General features: G+C 38.6%; 1 protein-coding gene across 5 annotated transcripts in view; it reads right to left on the reverse strand.

The window, feature by feature from the left end:
• Nucleotides 1-2,389: 2,389 nt before the first annotated feature.
• IWS1 (interacts with SUPT6H, CTD assembly factor 1) overlaps nt 2,390-26,131 on the reverse strand; it is a 65,328-nt gene continuing 41,586 nt past the window's right edge. For 2 of the 5 annotated variants that reach the window (XM_059927696.1, XM_059927695.1), the window contains exons 13-15: nt 24,281-24,392; nt 23,658-23,815; nt 19,315-19,404 (exon numbers count right to left, since the gene is read on the reverse strand). In XM_059927696.1, the coding sequence (XP_059783679.1) occupies nt 23,687-23,815; nt 24,281-24,392 (241 nt within the window). In that variant the 3' untranslated portion in view covers nt 19,315-19,404; nt 23,658-23,686. Of the gene's footprint in view, nt 2,591-3,996; nt 4,130-18,426; nt 19,405-23,657; nt 23,816-24,280; nt 24,393-26,131 lie in introns of those variants that run through there. The other 3 variants (XM_059927694.1, XM_059927693.1, XR_009504179.1) reach the window with 2 other exon arrangements.

Consider the following 26,131-nt stretch of genomic DNA (forward strand, 5'->3'; position numbering starts at 1 on the left):
AAAAGATCTAAACAGACAGCTCACCAAAGAGGAAGAACAGGTGGCAGATAAGCATATGAAAAGATGCTCAACATCATATGCCACTAGGGAATTTCAAATTAAAACAAGGAGACACCACTACAAGCCTGTTAGAGTAGCTGGAATCCAAAGCACTGACCACACTAAATGCTGTCAAGATTGTGGAGCAACGGAAAATTTTAGTCATTGCTGGTGGGAAAGCAAAATACTACAGCCACTTTGGAAGACAGATTGGCAGTTCTTACACTGCTAAACGTAGCCTCAACACATGATCCAGCAATTGTGTGCCTAGATATTTAGCCGACTAATTTGAAAACTTATTTCCAAACAAAACCTACACGGATATGTTTATAGCAGCCTTTTTGGTAATTGCCAAAAAGTATAAATAGCAAAGATGTCCTTCAATAGCTGAACAGATAAACAAATTGTGCTATGTGCATAAATGGAATATTATTATTTTTCAAATGAGCTATCAAGCCATCGAAAGACAAGGATGAACCTTAAATGCATAGTGCTAATTGAAATAAGCCTGTCTGAAAATGGTACTTACTGTATGAGTCCAACCGTATGATATTCTGGAAAAGGTAAACCTGTAGAGACAGTAAAAAGTCAGTGGTTGCCAAGGGTTTAGGGGGAAAAAAGAGGTTGAATGGGTGAAACAGAAGGTTTTGGGGGGGGGGCTGTGAAACTACTCTATATACTGTAATGATGGATACATGATATTATTCATTTGTCAAGACCCATAGAATTTCAGTATAAAAAGTGAACCTTAATATATGCAAATTAAAAAAATCATTTAGAAGTTTGGGGAAATCCTACAATGAAATTCAGACTGTGACAAAAAAAAAAAATCTCATGTATCACAAAACAATCTCACTTAAGGGGATTGGGGTAAAGGTGCTGACCTAAGTAACCCTGGAAATGAGTGGAGTTTGTAAGACTAAAGGAAAAAATAACTGCATATAACAACTGAACTTGAGTTGATAAAGTTGTTTCTCTTAGGTGTATGGGTTAGCAATTCTGATGGCAGAGGGTGGAAGCCAGGATTCTCACTGTGGGAGTGGCAGCTTACAGATAAGGAAGGGAAGGAGGCTAGAATAATCCATAAGGTAATAGATTCGAGTTGAAAACATCAGTACGAATTCATGTTTAGCTTAACACAGATACAGGTGGTTACACAGAGAAATATTTAGAGATATGGTTGTATACATGGGGTGGTATACACAAATTTATATCCTTGCTCTGTCTCAGCTCTTGCTGGGAGGGCCCAGATGCAGCAACACCCCAGAAGCAACAAGCATGACTAGTGCCCAGATCGTGGTTTCCGATACCATTCTCCAATAAAAGGAACCAGGGATCCCCAGAGAAATGTCTGATTATAGGACTGAGGCAGAAAATATACAAGATGAGCCTGGAGTATTTTATAGTGCCAGAAAGGAAGGACTCGCTCAAAACACACACACACACACACACACACACACACACACACACACACACAGATGGGGCTATGTCAAAGAGACATAGGAGCCAACTGAAAGAGTTCCCAATGGCCAAAGCTGGATCCATCTGAACAACAAAATAAAGAAGTATTGGATTACAACTCAAAATACAAAATAAATATTCATACATAAATAACACAAGGAGAAAAAACACATAAATATAGGTGTCCAGCATCTGATTAAATGGCATACCAGAAAAAGAGAATAGAAAAAAATGAAAGAGTACAAATTATTGAAGAAATAATAGAAAAATATGCCCCAGAACTGAGGAGATAAGTCTTCAAATTAAAAGAACCCATCAAGTGCCAAGCAAGTGAGTAGAAAAAGACCCACGCCTATACACACTCTTGTGAACGTTCAGATCAAAGATAGACACTGGAAAGCTTCTAGAGAGATTTTTTTTTTAAAGGTCATCTTCAAAGGCATAAGCAAATTTCTCTTTAGCAACATTAAATGCTAGAAGAGATAGAGGAACGTCTTCAAAAGTCCGTCGTGAAGCATTTACCTGTCCTTTTGGCACAGAGGCTCCAGGAAGCAAACTTTGAGGTGGCTGCAACTTCTAATTTTAAGTCTTGCCTTCAGGGCGCTAGTGGGAGAGCCCAAGTGACAGCCTCCTTTAGTTTATCTGGCTCTCGTTACTGCGTAGGTCCCCACTGAAAAGTGGAAGATTTATGGGGGGGGTTCAGTAGACAGGGCCGGCAAACACTGGAAGTGAGGAGCATGCTGGCACCAGAACCCAAACTTTCCTCCTCACTGTTGCGCTTCCTTGACTGATGTGGGAGGTTGGAGTGCCAACAGCTTGCCTTTGACTGGAGCATTAGTTGGCTAGGGCTGCCCTAACAAAGGACCGCAGACTGAGTGACTTAAACAACAGACATTTATTCTCTCACAGTCCTGGAGGCCAGAAGTCCAAAATCAAGGTGTCAGCAGGGCTGGTTCTATTCACGCCTCTCACCTGGTTTTTGATGCTTTGCTGGCAATCTCTGGCACTCCTTGGCTTGTAGAAGCATCGCCCTGATTTCTGTCTTCCTCTTGACATGGTGTTCTCCCCGTGTGTCTGTTTCCAAATTTCCCTTTTTATAAGGATACCAGTCAGACTGGATTAGGGACCCACCTACTTCCATAGGGCCTCATCCTAACTCAACTAATTACATCTACAATGACCCTATTTCCAAATAAGGTCACATTCTGAGGTACTGGGGGTTAGACCTTCAACATATGAATTTGAAGGGGGCACAGTTCAACTCATAACAACCCGATAGCCATGAGTGAAAGGTCCTGTCCCCCCCTTCCCCTCTCCTCTTTCTGCTCCCCCCCATTTTTCTTCTCTCTCATCTCTCTCCCCCACCTTTCCTCCCTCTGTCTCTCCCTTCTTCCAAAAGAAGTCCAACTATTAGTGCTGGCTGTAGACGTGAACAGAAAATGATCTGATGTGAGAGAGCTGGAGAAGAAAAATTTCAGGGTACAGAGCAGTGGCAATTCCCTGCTATGGTGGTGTTTAAGAATCTGGGGAGTCCCAAAGGCCTGCCTTGGGCGTTTCTTGATTATCTGTGCCTCTCTGTGGAGCGAAGTGCTAAGAGTCTTACCCGCAGGAGAGCTCCATTAGGAGCGTGGTGAGTGGGAGAGAAAGGTGACAACAGTGTGGATGCCGGGCCCTCATTTCCTCTCTTAGAAGGGACCATTTAGAACCACATATGCTCACATAAGAGAGTGGAAACGTGATTGCCTGTGTGTGGTAGGGAGATTTGCACTCGCATCCTTTGCACTGTTAACTGTTTCTTTTTTAACCATGGGCAGCTTTTACTTTCCAATTAAACAAATAATAATGTAAAAAACATACAGGGGTGAGTGGGTAGAGAATGAAGCTCTGCCACCGGAGGCTGCGATGACTCCTGCAGCATGGCGGGAAGGCCTCCTCCAGGTGCACCCTCATGGGTACAAGAACACATGGTTTTTGACCCCAAAGATAATTATCTTGATTCAGCTGCCTCAGTTAGCAGACTTGGCTCTGAATAACTTATCATTCTTGTTCCAAGCCTGCTTTTCTTGAAAGAACAGTTTCTTACCATTATGGACACTCAGGGGACTCTGAAGATGACATTGTGGTTTGTTAAATATTTTGAGCAATGGCAAGTGCTCAATTTTGGAATAAGTATACGCCTTCTCAGGGTGGTGTATCTCCAGATTGACTGGGTCAGGACATACACACCTGGAACTACACTTTCCCTCCAACATTCCATCTTCTTGGGAAAGACGGGCTTGCTCTGTCACCTGATTCTTCTCTTATGGTGAATCCTTTTCTCTCAGGGTTCCCATAATCCCTGCAAGTGGGCCTCTGTCTGGGCCACTCCAGCCCATTAATCCAATCAATAATCAAACCCAGTAGTGGACAAAGTTCAAAACTTTCCCCCCAGATCCTTAGCCCTAACGAAAATCAATGAATATGATGTCTGAAGAAGGTTGTCATCAAACCATTTACCAGTTTGGCTGAATCTCAGCTCCTACGTGGCTGTGACCCACTGAGGCTCTTCATTAGGATTTAGTTTTGTCAGTGTCCTGAGGTCTCCATTTATTATTCAAGGTGTGATTGCACTGAGCAGTAACAGCAAGACCTGGGAGAGAATGGACACAGGTGTTCATTTCAGATGGCATAAGTTTAACAAGGTCCAAGAGCAACTACAGACTCAGCACAAAAACTCCAAGCATATATTTAAATCCTAGCATTTCCTCCAGAAAACACCAGAGCATAACCAAAAGCTTTGGAGGCAGAATTGACTTCAGATCTTTGGATGGCTTGCTATTTACTGTGTGACTTTGGGCTGTCATTTCATTGTGAACACATTTTCTCACTTATATAAAAGGTAATGATAGATGGTGATCACTCTGTAGTGTATACAGATGTTGAACAATAATGCTGTACACCTGGAACTGATATAATTTAAAAAATAAAAAATAAAAGGTAATGATGACTTCTTATAGTTAATTAAAAAATTAACCCAACACATAGTAGGCACAAGGCTGGTTTTAGTTCCTCTCCCTTTCAGTAGAGAAATGTACAGGATGGTCCTTATAAGACCACCTATGCTATGGGATTGACTTACAAAGTTTTGCTTTTCTGCTTTAAAAAGAAAATTGGTTGATATGAGAGCAAATTCATTCTGAATTCACCTCTAAGTTTAATATGATTATGCTGAAACTCTACTGTATTTGATTCATTTTAAAATTTCATATTGAACAATATTATTTCTCAAGAAACACTTAAATGGCTTTATCCACCTCATGGTTTTCTCTCTGACTTCATCAGTAAAAACAGAATAGCAATCATTAGGAATGATCAGAAAATAAAAGCCAAGGGATGAAAAGTCTGAACAATAAAAGCTATCACATACTCCATGTGGAAAAGATCCAATTGATCAGGTGGCCAGGAAAGCACATAGGATCTGGAATCAGAAGGCCTGAGCTTGAATTCTGGCTCTGCCATTCACCAGGTAGGTGGCATCTTGTTCCCTTGGCATCATTTTCTTCACAAAACAGGGACAACACCATCTCATAGAAGTAAGTACAATAAATGTCAAAATGTGAAGCGCTGTGTGTTGGTTTAGCTCAGCAAACTGGAGACAACCACATGGACCTGGTCCATGACCCCTGGGAACTCACAGACTCTTTGACTTGGTCCTACTTCTTCCTGACATGGGTTTCAGAAGAGGCCAGCTTGGAATGGCTACACATAACTACATTAGTCAACTACCATGTAAGCTCCTCAAAAGACCAGTGCTTACTGACCTCTGCCAGTCTCACACAGAACTGGTCCGGGGGAACCCTCTCTATTTCTAGACTACGTCTAGCCAAAAGTTATAACTTCTTGCTCAAAGAGCATACAACAAAGACAAGAACTACAAATAAATCACTCTTCCTCCAAACTCAAAGGACACTCCAGAATCTACCTCTGCCCACCAGTGGGCCAGCACTAGCCCTAGGAACCCCAGGGGCCCTGTATTCAGCAGCATCATGACCCAGCCCTGCCCACCAGTGGCCAGCAGCATCTGCACAAGGCAGGACCTGGAGACCAACCGGATGGTAGCTAACCACACCTACCAGACCACCTACCGTAGTCAGCCTGCCACAACAAAAGGATGCACACTGCCCAAACGGGGGCACCCCGACAGCATATAGCCCTGGTGACCAGAGAGGAGTGTGCTGCTGGGACTCATAGGACATCTCCTACAAAAGGCCACTTCTCCAAGGTCAGAAAATGTAACCAACCTACCAAATACATAGAGGTAAAATCAGCAAAGTAGACAAAATGAGGCAACAGAGGAATATATTCCAAATGAAGGAACAGGATAAAACGCCAGAAGAAGAACTAAGTGAAGTGGACACAGCCAACTTACCTGGGAAAGGAAAGAGACATCCAGACTTCCAAACAGGATCAACCCAGAGAGGAGCACTCAAAGACACATTGCCATTAAAATGGGAAAAATTAAAGATAGAGAGAGAATATTAAACGTAGCAAGGGAAAAGCAATAAGTTACATATAAGGGAACTCCCATAAGGCTATCAGCTGACATTTCAGCAGAAACTCTGCAGGCCAGAAGGGAGTGGCATGATAAAGTGATGAAAAGGGAAGACCTACAACTAAGAATAATGTACCAGCAAGGCTTTCATTCAGATTTGATGGAGACACCAAAAGCTTTAAAGACAAGCAAAAAATAAGAGTTCAGCACCACCAAACCAGCTTTACAAAAAATGTTAAAGGGACTTCTCTAAGTGAAAAAGAAAAGGCCACAAATAGAAACATGAAAATTATGAAAGGAAAAAGCTCATTGATAAAGGCAAATATACAGTAAATGCAGTAAATCAACCATGTATAAAGCTAATAGGAAGGTTCAAATACAAAAGGAGTAAAAGCATTTATATCCACAATAAGTAGTTAAGGGATACACAGACAAAGCATGTGTAAAATATGATGTCAAAAACAGTAAACATGGTAGGGAGTAAAAATGCAGGGTTGTTAAAATGCATTTGAACTTAAGAGATCAGCAACTTAATCACATATATATATAGAGATTGCTATATATAAACCTCCCAGTAACCACAAACCAAAAATCTATAATAGATACACATACAGGAAGAAGAAAGGAATTCAAACATAACACTAAAGATAGTCATCAAATCACAAGGGAAGAGAACAAAAGAAGAAAACAACAAAAAAGAACTACAAAAATAACCTCAAAACAATTTACAAAATGGCAATATATACATACCTATCAATAATTACTTTAAATGTAAATGGACTAAATGCTCCAATCAAAAGACATAGAGTGGCTGAATGAATACAAAAACAAAAGCTACATGTATGCTGCCTATAAGAGACTCACTTCAGAGCTAAAGACACACACAGATTGAAAATAGGAGGATGGAAAAAGGTATTCCATGTAAATGAAAACAAAAAGAAAGTTGGGGTAGCGATACTTATATCAGACAAAATAGACTTTAAGACAAAAACTGTAACAAGATGAAAAGAAGGACATTATGTAATGCTCAAGGGATCAATCCAAGAAGAAGATATAACAATTGCAAATATATATGCACCCAACATAGGAGCATCTGAACACATAAAGCAAATATTAACACAAAGGGAGAAATTGACAGTAACACAATAACGTAAGGGGACTTTAAAACTCCACTTATGGGAGTTCCCTGGTAGGGAACTAGTGGTTAGGATTCTGGGCTTTCATTGCCATGGCCTGTGTTCAATCCCTAGTCAGGGAACTGACATCCTGCAAACTGCATGGCATGACCAAGAAAAAAAAAAAAAAAGCCACACTTACATCAATGGACAGATCATCCAGACAGAAAATCAATAAGGAAACACTGGCCTTAAATAACACATTATTCCAGATGGAAAAATATATATATATATATATAAAACATTCCATCTAAAAGCAGCAGAATATATTCTTTTCAAGTACACATAGAACATTCTCCAGGATAGGTCACATGCCAGGCCATTAAACAATTCTCAGTAAATTTAAGAACACTGAAATCATACAAAGCATCTTTTCCAACCACAATGCTATTAGACTAGAAATCAGCTATAAGAAAAAAACTGCAAAAATCACATACACGTGGAGGCTAAACAGTATGCTACTAAACAACCAATGGAGCACTAAAGAAATCAATGAGGGAGTCAAAAAATACCTGGAGACAAATGAAAATGAAAACAAAATGACCCAACATTTATAGGATACAGTAAAAGTGGTTCTAAGAGGGAAGTTTATAGCTGTACAAGCCTTGTCCTCAAGAAACAAAAATATCTCAAACAACCTAACCTTACACCTAAAGGAACTAGAAAGAGAAGAACAAACAAAACCCAAAGTTAGTAGAAAGAAAGAAATCATAAAAATCAGAGCAGATATAAATAAAATAAGAAACTAAAAAAATACTAGAAAAGATTAATGAAACTAAGAGCTGGTTTTTTGAAAAAAATAACAAAATTGAGAAGTCTTTAGCTGGACTCATTAAGAATAAAAAGGAGAGAGAGCCAAAATCAATAAAATCAGAAATGAAAAAGGAGAAGTTACAACTGTCACCACAGAAATACAAAAGAACATAAGAAATTACTATGAACAATTATATGCCAGTGGTGAACATGGGTGTAAAATTCCTCAACAAAATATTAGCAAACCAAATTCAACAATACATTAAAAGGATCATATACCATAATCAAGCGGGATATATCCCAGGGATGTGAGGATGGTTCAATATCTGCAAATCAATGCAATACACCACATTAACAAATTGAAGAATAAAAATAGGATCATCTCAATGCAGAAAAAACTTCGGACAAAATTCAATATCCATTTATGATAAAGTCTCCAAAAGTGGGTATAGAGGGAATATACCTCAACATAATAAAGGCCGTATGATAAGCCCACAGCTAACATCATATTCAATAGTGAAAAGCTGAAATCATTTCCTCTAAGATCAGGAACAAGACAAGGATGCCCAGTCTCGCCACTTTTATTTAACATGGTATTGGAAGTCCTAGCCACAGCAGTTAGACAAGAAAAAGAAATAAAAAGAATCCAAATTGGAAAGGAAGAAGTAAAACTGTCAATGTTTGCAGATGACACGACACTATACAGAGAAAACCCTCAAGACGCCACCAAAAAACTACTAAAGCTCATCAATGAATTTGGTAAAGTTGCAGGATACAAAGTTAATATACAAAAATCTGTTGCACTTCTATACACTAACAACAATCAGAAAGAGAAATTAAGAAAACATCCTATTTATAATCACATCGAAAAGAATAAAATACATAGGAATAAATCTAACTAAGGAAGTAAAAGACCTGTACTCAGAAAACTATAAGACAGTGATGAAAGAAATTGAAGATGACACAGATGGAAAGATGTATCACGTTCATTAATCAGAAGAATTAATGTTATTAAAATGACCATATTGCCCAAGGCAATCTACAGATTCAATGCACACCTTATTAAAATACCCATGATGTTTTTCACAGAACTAGAATAATTCCAAAATTCATATGGAAACACAAAAGACCCCAAATAGCCAAAACAATCTTGAGAAAGAACAAAGCTGGAGGTATTACACTCCCTGATTTCAAACTACAATACAAAGCTACAGTAATCGAAACAGAATGGTACTGGCATAAAACCAGACACACAGATCAACAGAACTGAATAGAAAGCCCAAAGTGAACTCACATGTATATGGGCAATTAATCTACAGCAGAGGAGGCAAGAATGTACAATGAGGAAATGACAGCTTCTTTAGTAAATGGTGTTGGGAAAAATGGACAGCTACATGCAAAAGAATCAAACTGGACTACTCTTTCACACCATGCATAAAAGTAAATTCAAAATGGATTAAAGACTTAAATGTAAGACCCAAAACCATAAAACTCCTAGATGAAAACATAGGCAGAACACTCTTTGACATAGGCCTTAGAAATATTTTTTTGGATATGTCTCCTCAGGCAAGGGAAACAAAAGCTAAAATAAACAAATGAAACTATATCAAACTAAAAAGCTTTTGAGCAGAAAAGGAAACAATCAACAAAGTGAGAAGACAACTTATTGATTAGGAGAAAATATTTTCATATCATATATCTGATAAGAGGTTAATATCCAAAATATGTAAAGAGCTCATACAACTCAATAGAAAAAAATGTGATTAAAAAATAGGCAGAAGACGTGAATAGACATTTTTCCAAAGAAAACATAATGATGGCCAACAGAGAAGATCCTCAATCATCAGGGACATGAAAATCAAAGCCACAATGAGCTATCATCTCTTCACACCTGTCAGTAGAGCTATTAACAAAAACACAACAAATAACAAGTGTTGGTGAGGATATGGAGAAAAGGGAATCTTCATACGCTTCATATGCAAAGTAGACTTTTAAGTCAAAATCTGTTATAAGGGACAAAGAAGGACATTATATAATGATAAAAAGGTCAATTCACCAAGAAGATATAACATATAAACACACACATATATATAGCAAACATCAGAGCTCTTAAATATGTAAAGCAAACACTGACAGAATTAAAGGGAGAAATAGACAGATTTACAAAAATAGAAGAAAACTTCAATACCCTCTTTCAATAATGGATAGAACAGCAAGACAGTAGATCAGTAAGGAAATAGAGGCCTTGAATAACACTGTAGACACCAATTAGACCTAGCAGACATATGCAGAATGTGTCACTCAACCACAGCAGAATATACATTATTCTCAAGTGCACATGGAATATTCTCTGGGATAGACCAGATGTAAGGCCACAAACAACTCCTACTAAATTTTAAAGGATTGAAACCATACAAAGTATCTTTTCTGATCACGACGGAATAAACTAGAGAAATCAATGGCAAAAGAAAACAGGAAGATCCACAAATATATGGAATTTACACAGTACATCTGATGGCTCAAAGAAATCACAATGGGAATTAGACAATGTCTTGAAATAAATGAAAATGAAAATACAACATACCCAAACTTACGGGATGCAGCAAAAGTAATGCTAAGAGATAAATCTATAATTGTTCATTGTTATATTTAAAAAACTGAAATCAACACCCTAACTTTGCACCTTAAAAAACGAGAAAAATAACAACAAACTAAACTCAGAGCAAAAGCAAGAAAATAATAAAGATTAGAGCAGAGAGAAACAAAATATAGAAAAAAAAAAAAGCAAAACAAAGACTTGGTTCATTGAAAAGATCAGCAAAATTTAACTTTAGCTAGATTGACTAAGAAAAAGAGATGACTCTAATAACTAAAATCAGCTATCAAGGAAGGGATATTACCACCAATTTTACAGAAATAAAAAGAATTATAAAGGAGTACTATGAACTGCATGTCAACAAATAGGGTAACATAGATAAAATGGACAAATTTCTAGAAACACAATGTACCAAAACAGAATCATGAAGAAACAGAAATATGAATAGATCTATAACTAGTAAGGAGAATAAGGGACTTCCCCAGAGGTCCAGTGGTTTGGACTCCGTGCTTCCAATGCAGGGGGCATGGGTTCAATTCCTGGTTGGGGAACTGAGATCCCACGTACCATGTGGTGCAGTCAAAAAAGAAAAGAAAAGAAAAGAAAAAAAAAACTAGTAAGGAGATTGAAACAGTAATCAAAAACCTCCCACCAAAGAAAAGTCCAGGACAAGATGGCTTCACTGGTGAATTCTATCAAATATGAAAAGAATTAACATCAAACCTCCTCAAATTATTCCAAAAGAAAATGGAAGAGGAGGGAACACTTCCAAACTCCAAACTCTGAGGCCAAAACCAGAGAAAGACAGTACAAGACAAGAAAACTACAGACCAATTATCCCTGATGAATATTGACTCAAAAATTCTCAGCGAACGGGGGGTGGGGTTATGGGTGAAGTGGGTGAGAGGAGTCAAAAGATACAAACTTCCAGTTATAAATAAGTCATGGGGATGCAATGTACAGCATAGCAACTATAGTTAATAACACTGTAGTGCATATTTGAAAGTTGCTAAGAGAGTAGATCTGGTAAGTTCTCATCGCAAGAAAAAAATTCTCAACTATGTATGGTGATGGATGTTACCTAGACTCACTGCAGTGACCATTTTACAATATATACAAATATTGAATCATTATGTTGTACACCTGAAACTAATATAATGTATGTCAATTATATCTCAATAAAAACAAAACAAAAACCTACTACTTCAGTCTAAAATATTAAAAGGTTATTTAAAAATAACTTTAATTCTAGTAATTCACACCCCCTCCTGCAAAATAAAAGATACTGGCTTTCAAAATTGTCACAATTCAGTATAAGGAAGTATATCAATTCTTTAAAAGATCCACGTTTAAAAGAATTGTTACAAGGAAAATTAAATGAGGATATTGAACGAGATAGGTGGAAACATCCTCAACACAGGGGGGAAAAAATCCTCTTGTGTCCATGTCTTACAATAAAGTAAATAAACCTGTAGGCCTATATTATTCACATGTAACTCAGTGAAGGTCCTCTTCAGAATGACTTTTTGAATTTTGATATGACAAAGATGATTATGTATCAGGTGACTGTGAGGTTGTTCAAACTAACAATCTCCAACTGATGCTTATTATTATTATCATTAGAGTGAGGCATTTCTGATTATTTCCTAGATTATAAACTTCTCAAAGCTGGGATCATACTTTCTACACCTTGAGATTCCTTACATCATTAAGTATCATGATCTAAACATAAATGTTTGTTAAACTGAATTTCTGTATAAGCTGATAGTCTTTTATTTTCAAACCCTAGGAAAATAAAATTTATTGAACTAAAAATACAATCTATTTCTCATGCTATAATGGACTCACATGAAACTCTCGAAACTTGTGAATTATTTTCAAAAATGTATTATGACTAAGAAAAAAAGCTCTTAGCAATAAAAGTTGTATAGATACTAAATTATCTCTTAACTTTCACTTTAGTTAAGACATAACTTTATATGTGGATAAACTGTACATATTACCACATTTTCAAAAATAAAGAACTTGTACCAAATGTTAGAACAGAGTAATTAGAGATTGCCTTTAAAATTCTGAATTGTTTCATTACAGATATTTGGTTAATTATTAACCCTTTATTCCTACCAGTAGAGAAGGGGAAGAGTCAATGTTATGATAATTCTCTTGCTATATATAATAGGATCGCGTATTACCAAATTAAGAAGTTGAATTAGGCCACACTACCAGAGTAGCTAGAAAAATAACTTTGCCAAATTAAAGTTAAAATACAAGTTGCTATTAGAGTGATTTTTAGGCCATCTGTTGAGTAAGAAATATCAGTGAACAGTAAGATCAGTGCCAGAGCCTAGGAATCATATGACTATAGCATATAAGCAAGAATACACATTCATTAGGTATCATAGGTGTTCAATGCTTTTAACTGCAAAAGCAAGAGAATATTCAAGTAATATTAATAGAGAGTAGAGGTGAACAAAAATTTTAGTCACTCTGTGATTAATGCTGTTGACAACAACAAAATCATGGCTTTTTCTTCTAGGAAATGTTTTTTTAAAAATCCTCAAAAAAATTTTAGCCAACAAATTCAATAGCACATAAAAGAATTATGCACCATGACCAAGAGGGATTTATTCTTTTTTTAAAAATAAATTTATTTTATTTTTGGCTGTGTTGGATCTTCGTTGCTGCGCGTGGGCTTTTGTCTAGTTTCGGTGAGCCGTGGCTACTCTTCCTTGCGGTGCACAGGCTTCTCATTGCAGTGGCTTCTCTTGTTGCAGAGCACGGGCTCTAGGCGAGCAGGCTTCAGTAGTTGTGGCGCATGGGCTTAGTTGCTCCACAGCATGTGGGATCTTCCTGGACCAGGGCTCAAACCCGTGTCCCCTGCATCATCAGGCAGATTCTTAACCACTGCACCAGCAGGGAAGTCCATGAGGGATTTATTCTTGGAATCCAAGTATGGTTCAAAACACAAAAATCAATCAGTGTAACACATCACATTAACAGAATAAAGGGCAAAAACCACATGACCATCTCAATTGATGGAGAAAAAGCATTTGACAAAATTCAACATCTTTTCATGATAAAAAACATTCAACAAACTGAATAGAAGGAAACTATAACAACATAATAAAGGCCACACATGACAAGCTCACATCATACTCAATGGTGAAAGACTGAAAGCTTTTCCTCTAAGATCAGGAAAAATTAAGGATGCCTACTCTTGAGACTTCTAATCAAATGGTACTGGAAGTCCTAGCTAGAGTAATTTCACAAGAAAAAGAAATAAGTCAACCAAACTGGAAAGGAAGAAGAAAAATAATGTTTGCAGACATGCTCTTAAATACAGACATGCCAAAAGATTCTACACTCACACAACCACACACACCTGTTAGAATAAACAAATTCAGCAAAGTTGAACGATATAAAATTAATATACAAAAATTTGTTGCATTTCTGCATGTTAACAATGAAAAATCCTAAAAGGGAACTAAGAAAATTCCATTTACAATAGCATCAAAAAGAATACTTAGGACTAAACTTAACCAAGGAGGTGAAAGACTTCTGCACCGAAAACTATAAAATGTTGCTGAAAGAAGTTAAAGAAAACAATATATGGAAAGACATCCTGTGTTCATAGATTGGGAGATTCTTAAGATGTCAGTACTACCCAAAGTGATCTACCGAACCAATACAAACCCTATCAAAATCTCAATGATGTTTACTGCAGAAACAGTGTAATTCATCCTAAAATTCATATGAAATCTCAAATGATCCCAAATAGAAAAAACAGTCTTGAAAAAGAATGATGTATGAGGACTCACACTTTCTGATTTCAAATTTTAATACTAAACTACAGTAGTCAAAGAAGTATCATACTGGCACAAAGACAAACATAGACTGATGGAGTCCAGAAATAGACATATATGGTCAAATAATTTTTGATAAGGGTGCCAAGACCATTAAATGGGAGAGGACAATCTTTTCAACAAATGGTGTTGGGAAAACTAGATATTCACATGTAAAAAAAAAAAAAAAGTTGTATGCTTACCTTATATCAAATGCAAGTTAACTCAAAATGGATCAAAGACCTAAATATGAGATAAAACTCTTATAGGAAAACATAAGAAAAACTTCATGAATCATCAAAAAAATCTACAAACAATAAATGTTGGAAAGGATGTGGAGAAAAGGCAACCCTCCTACACAGTAGGTGGGAATGTAAATTGGTACAGCCATTATGGAGAACAGTATGGAGGTTCCTTAAGAAACTGAAAATAGAGCTACCATATGATCCAGCAATCCCACTCCCAGGCATATATCTAGAGAAAGGCATAATTCGAAAGGATGCATGCACCCCGATGTTCATTGCAGCACTATTTACAATAGCCAGGACATGGAAGCAACCTAAATGTCCATCAACAGATGAATGGATAAAGAAGATGTAGTAAATATATACAATGGAATATTACTTAGCCATAAAAAGTAATGAAATAATACCATTTGCAGCAACATGGATGGACCTAGAGGTTGTCATACTGAGTGAAGTTAAGTCAGACAGAGAAAGACAAATATCATATGATATTGCTTATATGTGGAATCTAAAAAAAGGGTACAAATGAACTTATCTACAAAACAGAAAGAGTTACAGATGTAGAAAACAAACTTATGGTTACTGGGGGTAAGGGGAGGTGGAGGGATAAATTGGGAGATTGGGATGGACATATACACACTACTATATATAAAAGAGACAACTAGTAAGGACCTACTGTATAGCACAGGGAACTCTACTCAATACTCTGTAATGGCATTTAGGGGAAAAGAATCTAAAAAAGTGTATATATGTATAACTGATTCACTTTGCTGTACACCTGAAACTAACACTGTAACTCAACTATACTCCAAAAAAATTTTAAAAAACGAACAACAACACTGTTGTTGGAAAAGGGAGAAATTAAAACTGCATGGAAAAGGAAAAAATAAAAAGAAAAGCTTCATGACATTGGATTTGACAAAATTTCTTGGATACCACAAAAGCACAGGCAATCAAAGAGGAAAAAGATAAACTGAACTACATCAAAATTTAAATCAACTGTGTGTCAGAGGGTACAATTAACAGAGCTGAAAATACAACCCAAGGAATGGGAAAAAATTTGCAAATCTTATACCTGATAAAGAGTCATCCAGAATACATAAAGCACTCTGACAACCCAACAAGGAAAAACTTACTTTAAACTGGGCAAAGGATTTGAATAGATATTTCTTCAAAGAAGATACCCAAAGCACCAATACGAATACAAAATGATGCTCAATATCACTAATTATTAGGGAAATGAAAATCAGAATCACAATGCAATACTATTTCACATCCATTAGGATGGCTACTATCAAAAAACCAGAAAATAAGTGTTGGTGAGGGTGTGGACAAATCGGAACTCTTTTGCACTGTTGGTGAGAATGTTAAATGGTGCAGCCATTTAAAAAAATTAAAAATAGAATTACCAGGGACTTCCCTGGTGGTCCAGCAGTAAAGAATCCGCCTTCCAATGCAGGGGACTCAGGTTCAATCTCTGGTCAGTGAACGGAGATCCCACATGCCACGGGGCAACTAAGCCTGCACGCCACAACTACTGAGCCCACACGCCTCAACAAGAGAGCCCACGTGCTGCAAACTACAGAGCCCACACGCCCTGGAGCCTGCACGCCAGAACTAGAGAGAAGCACGCACCACATCGAAGAGCCCATGCCGAAACGAATGATCCTGCATGCCTCAACTAAGACCGGATGCAGCCCAAAAAAAATTAAATAAAAAAAAATTATAATAAAGAAAAAAATTAAAAAATAGAATTACCATACGATCCAGCAATTCCACTTCTGGGTATATACTTGAAAGAATTTAAAGAAGAGTTTCAAAGAAATATTTGTATACCCATATTCATGGCAGCATTATTCACAATAGCCAGAAGGTGGAAGCAACCCAAGTGTCCATCAACAGAATGGATAGACAAAATGTGGTATATACATGACAGAATATTATTCAGCCTTAAAATGAAATTCTTTCACATGCTACACCATAGGAGAACCTTGACATTTATGCTAACTGAATGAATGATCCAGTCATGATTCCACTTACATGAGACATCTAGAGTAGTCAAAATCGGAGACAAAGTAGAATGGTGCTTGCCAGGCTTGGGGGAGAGGGGAATGAGTTACTGTTCAATGGGTACAGCTTCAGTTCTGCAAGCTGAAAAGATTTCCAGAGATGGAAGGTGGTGACTGTTGCACAACAAAGGGAATGCTTGTATTGCCACTAACGGGATACTTAAAAACTGTCCTTTAAGATGGCAAATTTTATGTGTACATTACATATTCACATAAAAGTTTCCCAAAATTACAATTAATCAACAATTAAAACTTTCTTTTAATTGAAAAAAAAAAGTGATTCTGCATCACTACGTCCAAGTGGCCAAAGTTAACAGCACCAACACTGGGACAAACTAAAGGTCCTTGTTTGGGGAGAAATATGCATAAGTATTTGGGGATCAAGAGGCAAGCTGTCAGCAAATGTGGCAAAACGTTAACACTTCGTGTATACAGGTGAAGGGTATATGGGAGTTTACCACTTTTGCAACATTAGTGTAAATTGGAAGTATTTCCAATTAAAAAAAAAAGACTATTCTTGGCCAATTTTGAGACTTAAAATGAACCACACAGCAATGGTAGTTTATAAAGAAACTAGCAATTTTTTAACATTTTGAATTCCCCAGGTATGATTATCACTTTAACACCTGGCACCATCAGGAGTTTTACCCTACATACGTGAAATTTTCAGATGACTGGAGCTTACCCCATTAAATGCCAGAATGGTGTATTAATAACTCTAAAGCCTTTTTAAAAAAGTACTATTTTACTTTTCTTGTTTAGAATTTTTAATGATCAAGGTCATCAACATGTTTCAGTAGATGGCTGTTTGTTTTGTTCTCATGAGTGTTTTTGAGGGTATTAATATAAAGCAAAAATGACATTGCAGAAAATAGTTGTTTTTCCATCTCCATCTAGTGGTTAGCTATTACCTGATATCTTTATGTACCTGCTTTTTACAACTATCACATTTGTGCTTTTAAATTTGTTGAAAGTAAGGGTAAAGAGATCCCCATTTTTTTATGAGTAAAGTGCAAAAACTTCGTGATCTTTTGGTTGTTCCAAGGCTTTTATCGCCAATAAGATTCTCACGTGTTTTGGAAAATCAACATTGCCAGATAACCCTTCCCCAATTTGTATCATAAGATTTCTATAATTAAAATCAATTACTTACTCTTGGATTTAGTCTTCTTGACTAACAAGAGACTTCTCATAAATAAGTTTGCAGAGACTAATAAAATGACTTTAAAGTATCACAAAAATAGAACAATATAGCCATAAGCAACATTATTCTCTATCCCAACTGCCCAGCTGCTTATCAGCAATTACAGTGATTTTTAATTATGTCCATGCTTCCTCTAAGACAGTTATTTCTCAATCTTTTTTTTCAGATTGTAGGACCTCCCCCAAGGAGAAAACGAATTTAATTTAAATCAAATAATTAAAAATTTCCCTAACAAGAGAAATACTAAGAAATAAGATTTTGTCAGCATTTTGTTTCAACCCCAGTGGGATACTGCAATTCGGTTCTGACACTGACCACCTGAAGTCATCACTGGCTGCACAGGTGGAAGGGCTCGGTCCCCCACGAGCTGCCCGCGCTGGAGATGACGGCTGCCAGTGGAGTCCATCCCCACTTTTGACCGACTCGTTACTCGTTCTGACTAATTTGGGGGTTCCCACAATCCCCTCACATTCAAGAGTTTGCTAAAATGACTCAGAACTCAGGAAAGCACTGTGCTTAAAATTAGTTTTATTGTAAAGGATTCAAATGAGGAGTACCAGCCAAATGAAGACACACACAGGGTGAGGCGAGGTCTGGGAGGAAACACAGAGCTTCTGCACCCTTTCTCTGTGGAATCAAGGTCCATCACCATTTCAGCACATTAGTGTGTTCACCAATCAGAGCCTCAGTGTCCAGAGTCTTTAGCTGGGCTTCCCTATTTAGACACGACTGATTACATCACCGGGCAACATGACTACGTCAATCTCCAGCACCCCCCAGCCCCCAGCCCATGAGGCCTGCCCAAAGTCCTGACCCTCTAATTACGTGGTAGGTCCTTTCTGGTGACCAGCCCCCATCCTAAAGCTATCCAGGGGCCTTTCATGACCCACCTCATTCGCATCACAAAGACATTCCTAGCACCCAGGAATCCCAAGGGTTGCAGAAGCTCATCGTCAGGAACCAAGGGTAACGACCAGACAAACCACACCACAGTTAGGCAGGCTGAACTCCGAAGGGCCACAAACCACTGTAATATCTAAAAGTTTTCTGCACTCACCAAGGACCAATTTTCACCCCCATGGAGAATGCATCCTCGAAGACAATGAAGAGACAGCCCCCCAAAACCAGAATGGAATTTTATTGTGTAAAGTTGATAGAAGTATGACTAGTATTCTTCTGTACAAAGTGCACAACAAATGGTTTTAAATATAACTGAGAGAAATGCAAGTCCTATGACAACATTTGATACAAGCTGAATCATTTACAAGTACACTAAAAAAGTTTTTAAAATATCATCTTTCGCCAAAGAGTCCATCGCGCATTTCTTAAGAGCAGAGATAGGGAACCTCCCAGGCAGTCACAAGGGCATTTTATTGCCCTCGATGCTGATTTTTACTGCGTGTGCAGATCTGCTTTTTTTCCTGATGTCTGTGAACTTTCTCATCTGTTTATCCAGTCGACTGATACCCTTCTTGGAGGTCCCCTGAAACTAAGAGTGGGGTAAAAATTAAAGAGCAAATTATTGAAACACATACGCTTAGTTTTGTCTTTCATCTTCTTTTATCTGAAAGTCAGCAGACAGAAGAGCTCTCAGCTCTGGAATAGCCAGAATAAGCTTTGGTGATCTCAGGAACAACAGAGCAAGTATACACAGCAGTGTTAGAAAAGCATATTAAACTCTCTCAATGGAGAATAATTTTGTTCTTATCTGTGTCTTGCTTTCAAATTTTGCCTCTAGTCCACGGAAATTTGCTAGAAGAGAGAAAGGGGGGTTAAAACTGAAACTACGATCCCCCTAATTCCATCAGATCACATCTTGACTGTATGCTTCTCCCTTTCAAAGACCAAATGTGGAGGTGATCGCTTGACACATATACCTTCAAACAGTGCTGGCATAAAAAATAATGATCTTCTAAGGCAAGGAAAGTCATCGAGAAAAAGCCTGAAGCATAATGAATGAGGTTAGAACCGCTAGGTGCTTGCTGGAACTCTAGTTTCCGATTAGAAACTAGTCAGGGTTCTGTAACCCTGTGCAAATGATGCCCCTTGTCTGAACTACTTCCAGGACTGCTGGGAGAGGTGAATAAGATAATAATAACAAATACAAGCACAGAGGCTAGCGAACAATCGGCGCTCAAAGTAAAAGCAGCTATTATTGCTATTACTACTACTTTGCAATCAATTAGTTTGACACAAAAAGAAAAGTAAATTAATTCTCTTGAACCAAGGGGCTTATACTTCTTGCATCTCTTTCTGCTTGCCCTTTATGTTTAAAGGTTTGCTTGTTAGGTAATTTCTCTTCTATTTTGAAAAGACTGTGTCTTGAAAAGGTGTGGTCTCCAAGAAATTGACACCTTTTAGAAATGTTGAAAAGGTCTGCCATTTATGTCATATCAGGGCAAACTCTTCTTGCTGGCTACAGTAATCTAACAATTCCAATCTTTACGGCTGTCAAGTGGTTTAAAAAAGATGGGATTTTCTAATTCTTCTCCCCAGATGTTTACTACTGAATCACCTGTGAAGCTCAATTCAAAGAATGCTAAAATAAGGTGGAGACTAGGAGACACCCTAAGGTCGGTACCAGTGTGGTGAAGTTCTTTTGAGTTGGGGAGACCCCCCCCCCGCCCAAGCCTTATCTCACCTCTGGACTCGTCTTCCACCTCAGTAATAAGCAAAGACCTCTAAGTCATTCTTGAACAAGAGCTGCATTGATCACCCATCCTAGATTTTCTACATACATCCCAATTCCAAATATTATTTTATATCAGTTTTAATACTGGGCACTAGTACTCTGAGGGAGCATAAAAATTCATTATCAGATGAGAAAGTTATGCGACTATCACCCTATGCATGCAATACCCCAGATTTCTAGACAGTCCCAAATATCTGACTTCCTTTCAGACACTGTGCCCTGCTTTTTAGTACTTGCAACCAGTCCACAGTGGAAGCCTTACCTGCTCAGACCTCTGCCAACTGCCCAACTCCCAGCAGCCCTACCCATCAGCCCGGACTTCTTGTCCACTCCCAGGATCTTCTCTAATACTTTGAGCCTCTAGCCTCAGCAACTGGGACGTGCCCAGGCTGCGCTGATCTACTCCTAGTTACAGCTTGTATGACTTGTATCTGGCAGATGCCTGGTTACCCCAAGCCTGAAAACACACAGAACTGAGTACCTAGCCTGTCAAATTCAATGACTCCTCTCTTGATTTGTCAACCCTACACCACTTCCTTAGGACAGTAAAACTGTATGCTGCGCTGCTTTATCAGTGAAAAACCAAAAGTAGCCTAAAAGATTAGCAAGATGGGTTTGCTTAAAAAAATATGGTACAATCATATTACAACACAATATTAAGTCACTGAAGAATGTTAACTCAAATGAATTTTACCATGTTAAGTAAAACACAAACCCAACAAGGTATAAAAGAGTATGATCACAATTTTGCTTAAAAGTTAAAAACCAAAAACAAAAAAACACCACCACCTCCAACAAAAGCCTCTCCAAACCAGTAATAATGTTTATGTACACATATATAAAGGACAGGAAAGAAATAACCCAAAATGTTAATATTAAGGTGTGGTGGGATTACAAGTGACATTAATTTTATTTGTGCTTTTCATATTTAAAAGTTTATATAAAAACATGCACTGCTTGTGTCATTCTAATGTTATTTTAAAAGCATTCCATGGAAAAAATTAGCATATAAACATACAATGTAGCACAGGTTACTGCATTATTTAGAAGCGAAAAATCAGAAACCATAGAGGAATGAATAAACAAATTATATAGTCACATGATAGACTATTATGCAGCCATTACAAATGATAACTCTATAAGGTGGTTTAATGAGAAGTGATCAAAATTCTATACAATATAATTTTAATTATATTAAAGTATCAATAGAAAACAAGGCAAAAATTTTATCAAATTGCTTTTGAGTGGTGAGTGATTTTTCTCTTTATAATCTCAAAATTTTCTACAATTATAAGCAGAAAAAACTAAGTTTAAAGCATTACTGAAAATACATGTAACACATCAAAATTGTTAGCAGTCGTGACTTACACAGAGGAAGAGCAGGACTTTGGGAATGGGGTTTATTCTCTAGTATATTTACTCTTGTAACTTCAAAAATAAAAATTACATTTAGAACAAAAAGAGTTTCATTTGAAAGCCATTTACTCACTCCAATTTTCTTCTTGGGAAACATGTTTTCTAGTAACACTCATTAGTGTCTGTGCAATGTGAAAGCCTTGAATGAATATGTAAGGAATCTTCTTGAACAGGGAAACAGTGTCAGGTGGTTTAAGGACAATTTACTGAAATGTAACATGGGACTACCAGCCCCCAAAACGTGCCTTATTATTATTTTTCTTTTTTTGACAGAGCTCTATAAGCCAGACACAGGCCAAGATAAATACCAGCCCGTTTTGATCTGGGGAGTGCTGGGGATGGAGAAGAACTCTGCTTGAACTCCCCTCTCGTCACGCTGGTCACCTCTCGCTCTAGCAACAGGCTGGGCCACCTCTGCCCCCCTCCCCATCAGCTACGGGGAGGGTGGGATCAGAACCAGCAACACCAGCAGACAGGCACATGCCCTTCCAAACAAGACTGGCCACTAGGATTTTTTATTACGTTTTTCACTGCCCTATTATAGTTCTTGATTCTCAAAATAGTGTGCTGGGGAAGAAAATGTGTTATGAAAGAGAGGAATAAAAGGATGGAAGAGACAGTGAGAAAAGTAAAGGTAAAGATAAACAGGGGTGGTCGGGGGGGAAGGAGGGATATCAAGGGACACAGAAATAGAAAGAAGAAAAAAGGGAAGAAGGGGACTTCCCTGGTGGCCTAGTGGTTAGGATTTCACGTTTTTCACTGCCGTGGCCCAGGGTTCAATCCCTGGTCAGGGAACTGAGATCCCGGAAGCCCCGAGGTGTGGCCAAAAAAAGGGGGGGTGGGAAGAAAAAAGGGAAGGAAGTAGAGATGAAGAAATTCTTAGCACTGAACCAGTGCTCTTCTACCCTTTATTTATTCTCATTAAGTAAGACTGTGTGTTTTGTTTTGATAGTAGCTTAACAACAAAGTGAAATGGCAGGAAGGTACGTGTGTCCGTGGAAATAGCTGCCAAAGCAGGGGTCACGGAGGAGTCACAAAAGGAAGGCAACACACTCAGACAGATGCTCAAGAGGGCACTGCCGCAAAGGCGCCACCGTTAACCTCTGAGCACAGCAGGTCAGTGAGTCTGGCTTTATGAATGTTTCCAAGTCTTCTTCATTTCCGACCATGAACTGAATATGTATTAATTAAATTTACCTCCTAAATATTCAGTGTCAGGCTTTATGCAATGAGCCCTCAGTGCAGTTACTGAGCCACTGACAACAGGAAAAGAAGCCACCTCCCTTTCACCAAGACGTTACTAACCAATTTGCACGCCTGTAAGGGCGACCACTAGGATTCCAGGCCCTAACAGAAACCTTTTTAATAAAAAGGGTACCAGTCAGAAAGACCAAAATGCCTAGCCGTGAGGTAATTACCTATTAGTCTCTAGGGTACTGATAAAGGAAGGGAATCCCGTATCAATTTCTCAATATTCAAGAGGACTAGAATGTCACTAAGTGCCTGTTACGGTCATTATTTCATAAACTGAAAGTGGTCCTGGCCTTTTCTGGTTAAGAAAGCACACACACACTTGTTTTCACTCTAGCTGCTGACAACTCAAGCCCATGCAGAGCATGCTTCCTTGGGGATACCTCCCGGACACGCTCTGGTAGGGCTAGGCCTACAGGGGCATCCTGTTGCCTTCAATGCTGAACTTGACAGCACGGTGCACTCTGCTGAGTCGCTTCTGTTCTGCAAATCGCCTCTTATGCTTTTCCAATCGGCTTAGGCCCTTTTTAAGAATACCAGGCTAGAAAGAGTAGTTTGAATGGAGAATAAAAAAAGATTACTGAGAAGCAATAAGGATCACCGAATAGTATTTACAGTGATGGCAGAGGAAGTGTCTACCCTAATAAACACCTCACAACAGAATTACTTAAAACAGCTGAATAGAAAGGGAGGGGTAGCTTGCAGAAGCAGGTGAGTTTTGTTTCTCAGGGTTCTTAAAAAAAAAAACGACTGTACCAAAACACTCTAGGCTTCCAGATTCAGTTGAAATAAAGGGACTAATAAGAGGAAACTTCCCAACTTGATAATGTGCCTTTAAGTCCGAAGTAAACCTCATCAGCAATAAGTGATCTGGCTAGATAAGTGACCAGAAAATAGCTCTCGTCAAATCAGATAAACCTTAAGAGCTGTTAAGGGTTATTAAACACAAAGTAAAAGACAGTCATCTGCATTTCAGATCCACCTTGCTGTCCCCCTGCTTGCTTACCCTGGATGACTCCATTTCCACGTTCCACTTGGGCCTGACAACATAGTCCTTGTTCGAGGGCATGGGGACCCTTGCCCGGGCACAGAATCCAGGATCTCCAGGTCTAAGAGCCCTGAGAGCGGGAAGAAGACATGCTGCTTATGTAGCCGACCACACCCGGCTGCATCCCGTTCGGCTGCACACCTGTGTCAAACCTCCTCTGCCCTCCCAAAGTCACCCGCTCCAGCATCCTGCTGTCTGTCTTAGATGGCCTCATCGTCACTCACACTGCTGTACCAATGGCTCAACTTCCCCCTCAAAGCCAATTTCCTCTGCATTTTCAGGACTCCTTTTCACCTCTCCTCAGCTTCAGATATAATCGCATCTCTCCTTTCTAAGGCTGGTTCCTCCACCAGGACTCTGAATCTCAATTTCTCTGGTCTAATAGAGTCACTCATGTGTTCACTTGTGAGGTGAAAAACCAGGGATTCAAAATGACCCCCCAGACTGAGTATGCCCATAAAGTAGTTTACATGGTTGTGCATATGCAACTCATACAGTAATTTTTTGGTCTGTTTCTTGTTTTTAAAAAAGTTCGAGATAATTATAGATTCACATGCAGTTGCAAGAATTAATGCAGAGAGATCCAGTGTCTCTCCCAAAGGTAACAACATGCAAAAACTATAGTACAATATTACAACCAGGATATTGATGTTGCTATAATCCATCAATTTTTATTTACATTTCCCCAGTTTTACTCGCACACATTTATCTGTGTGTGTGTGTATTTAGTTCTATGCACTTTTATCATGTGTGTAAGTTCGTGCATCCACCACAGGATCCCTCCTATTGCCCTTTAGTAAACATGTCCACCTCCCTACCCCATCTGCCCAGTCCCTAGCCCCTGGTGACCATGAATCTATTAATTTCTGTAATGCTGGCATTTGAAGAATGTCATATAAATGGAATAATACACCATGTAACCTTTAGAAACTGGCTTTATCCACTCAACATAATGCCCTTGAGGATCCAACCAAGTTGTTACATCTATCAATATTTTGTTCCATTTAATTGCTGAGCAGTACTCTATGGTATGAATATACTATAGTCTGTTGAACCATTCCCTTGCTGAAGGACATCTGGGTTGTTTCCAGTTGTGGACTATTACGAATAAAGCTGTACTAACAGACAGGTTTTTGCACAAACGTAAGTTTTCCTTTCTCTGGGATAAATGCCTGAGAATCTTGTGCAAGTGCTGGGCTGTATGGTGGCTGCATGTGCAACCCTACAAGACACTGCCACACTCCTCTCCGGGGCAGCTGCACCGTCTCAGCCGCAGCAGGGGACGAGTGGTCCAGTGCCTCTGCATCCCTGCCAGCACGGGACGGCGCCACATACAGTACTTTTATGTACAAACTGGAGAGCTACCACGCTAGACTAACGTAAGACTACCATCCTTCAAAAGTGAAGCCTATTTGATGTCTGGGAATTCGAATCATTCAACCTTTAGGTAACTATCCACCCCAGCGGTAAACGGAGGGTGGGTATTTGCGGGGGTGGGGGAAGAAGAGGAAGAGAAGGCTAAAAAATTCTAAAATTGTTTCTATTCCCTTGTACGGTTTACTCCATTCTTAGTATCAAGCTTCTGTAACTTTCATATACGTGAACTGAAACTTCTGTAACTTTCATATACATTAACTGACTAGAAAACCTCCCACAACTCTCATTTTTCCCCTGAAGCCACTGTCAGCACACCTATCCACCAGCAAACGACACGTGCTCCCTCGAGCTCATTTCTCGTTCTCCGTTTGCGATCTGGGTGCTGCCTGATTGCCAGCCCTCACTGCACAAACCCCGTGAAGCCTACCCTCT

The sequence above is a fragment of the Balaenoptera ricei genome, chromosome 7, assembly GCF_028023285.1.
Source record: "Balaenoptera ricei isolate mBalRic1 chromosome 7, mBalRic1.hap2, whole genome shotgun sequence".
NCBI lineage: Eukaryota > Metazoa > Chordata > Mammalia > Artiodactyla > Balaenopteridae > Balaenoptera > Balaenoptera ricei.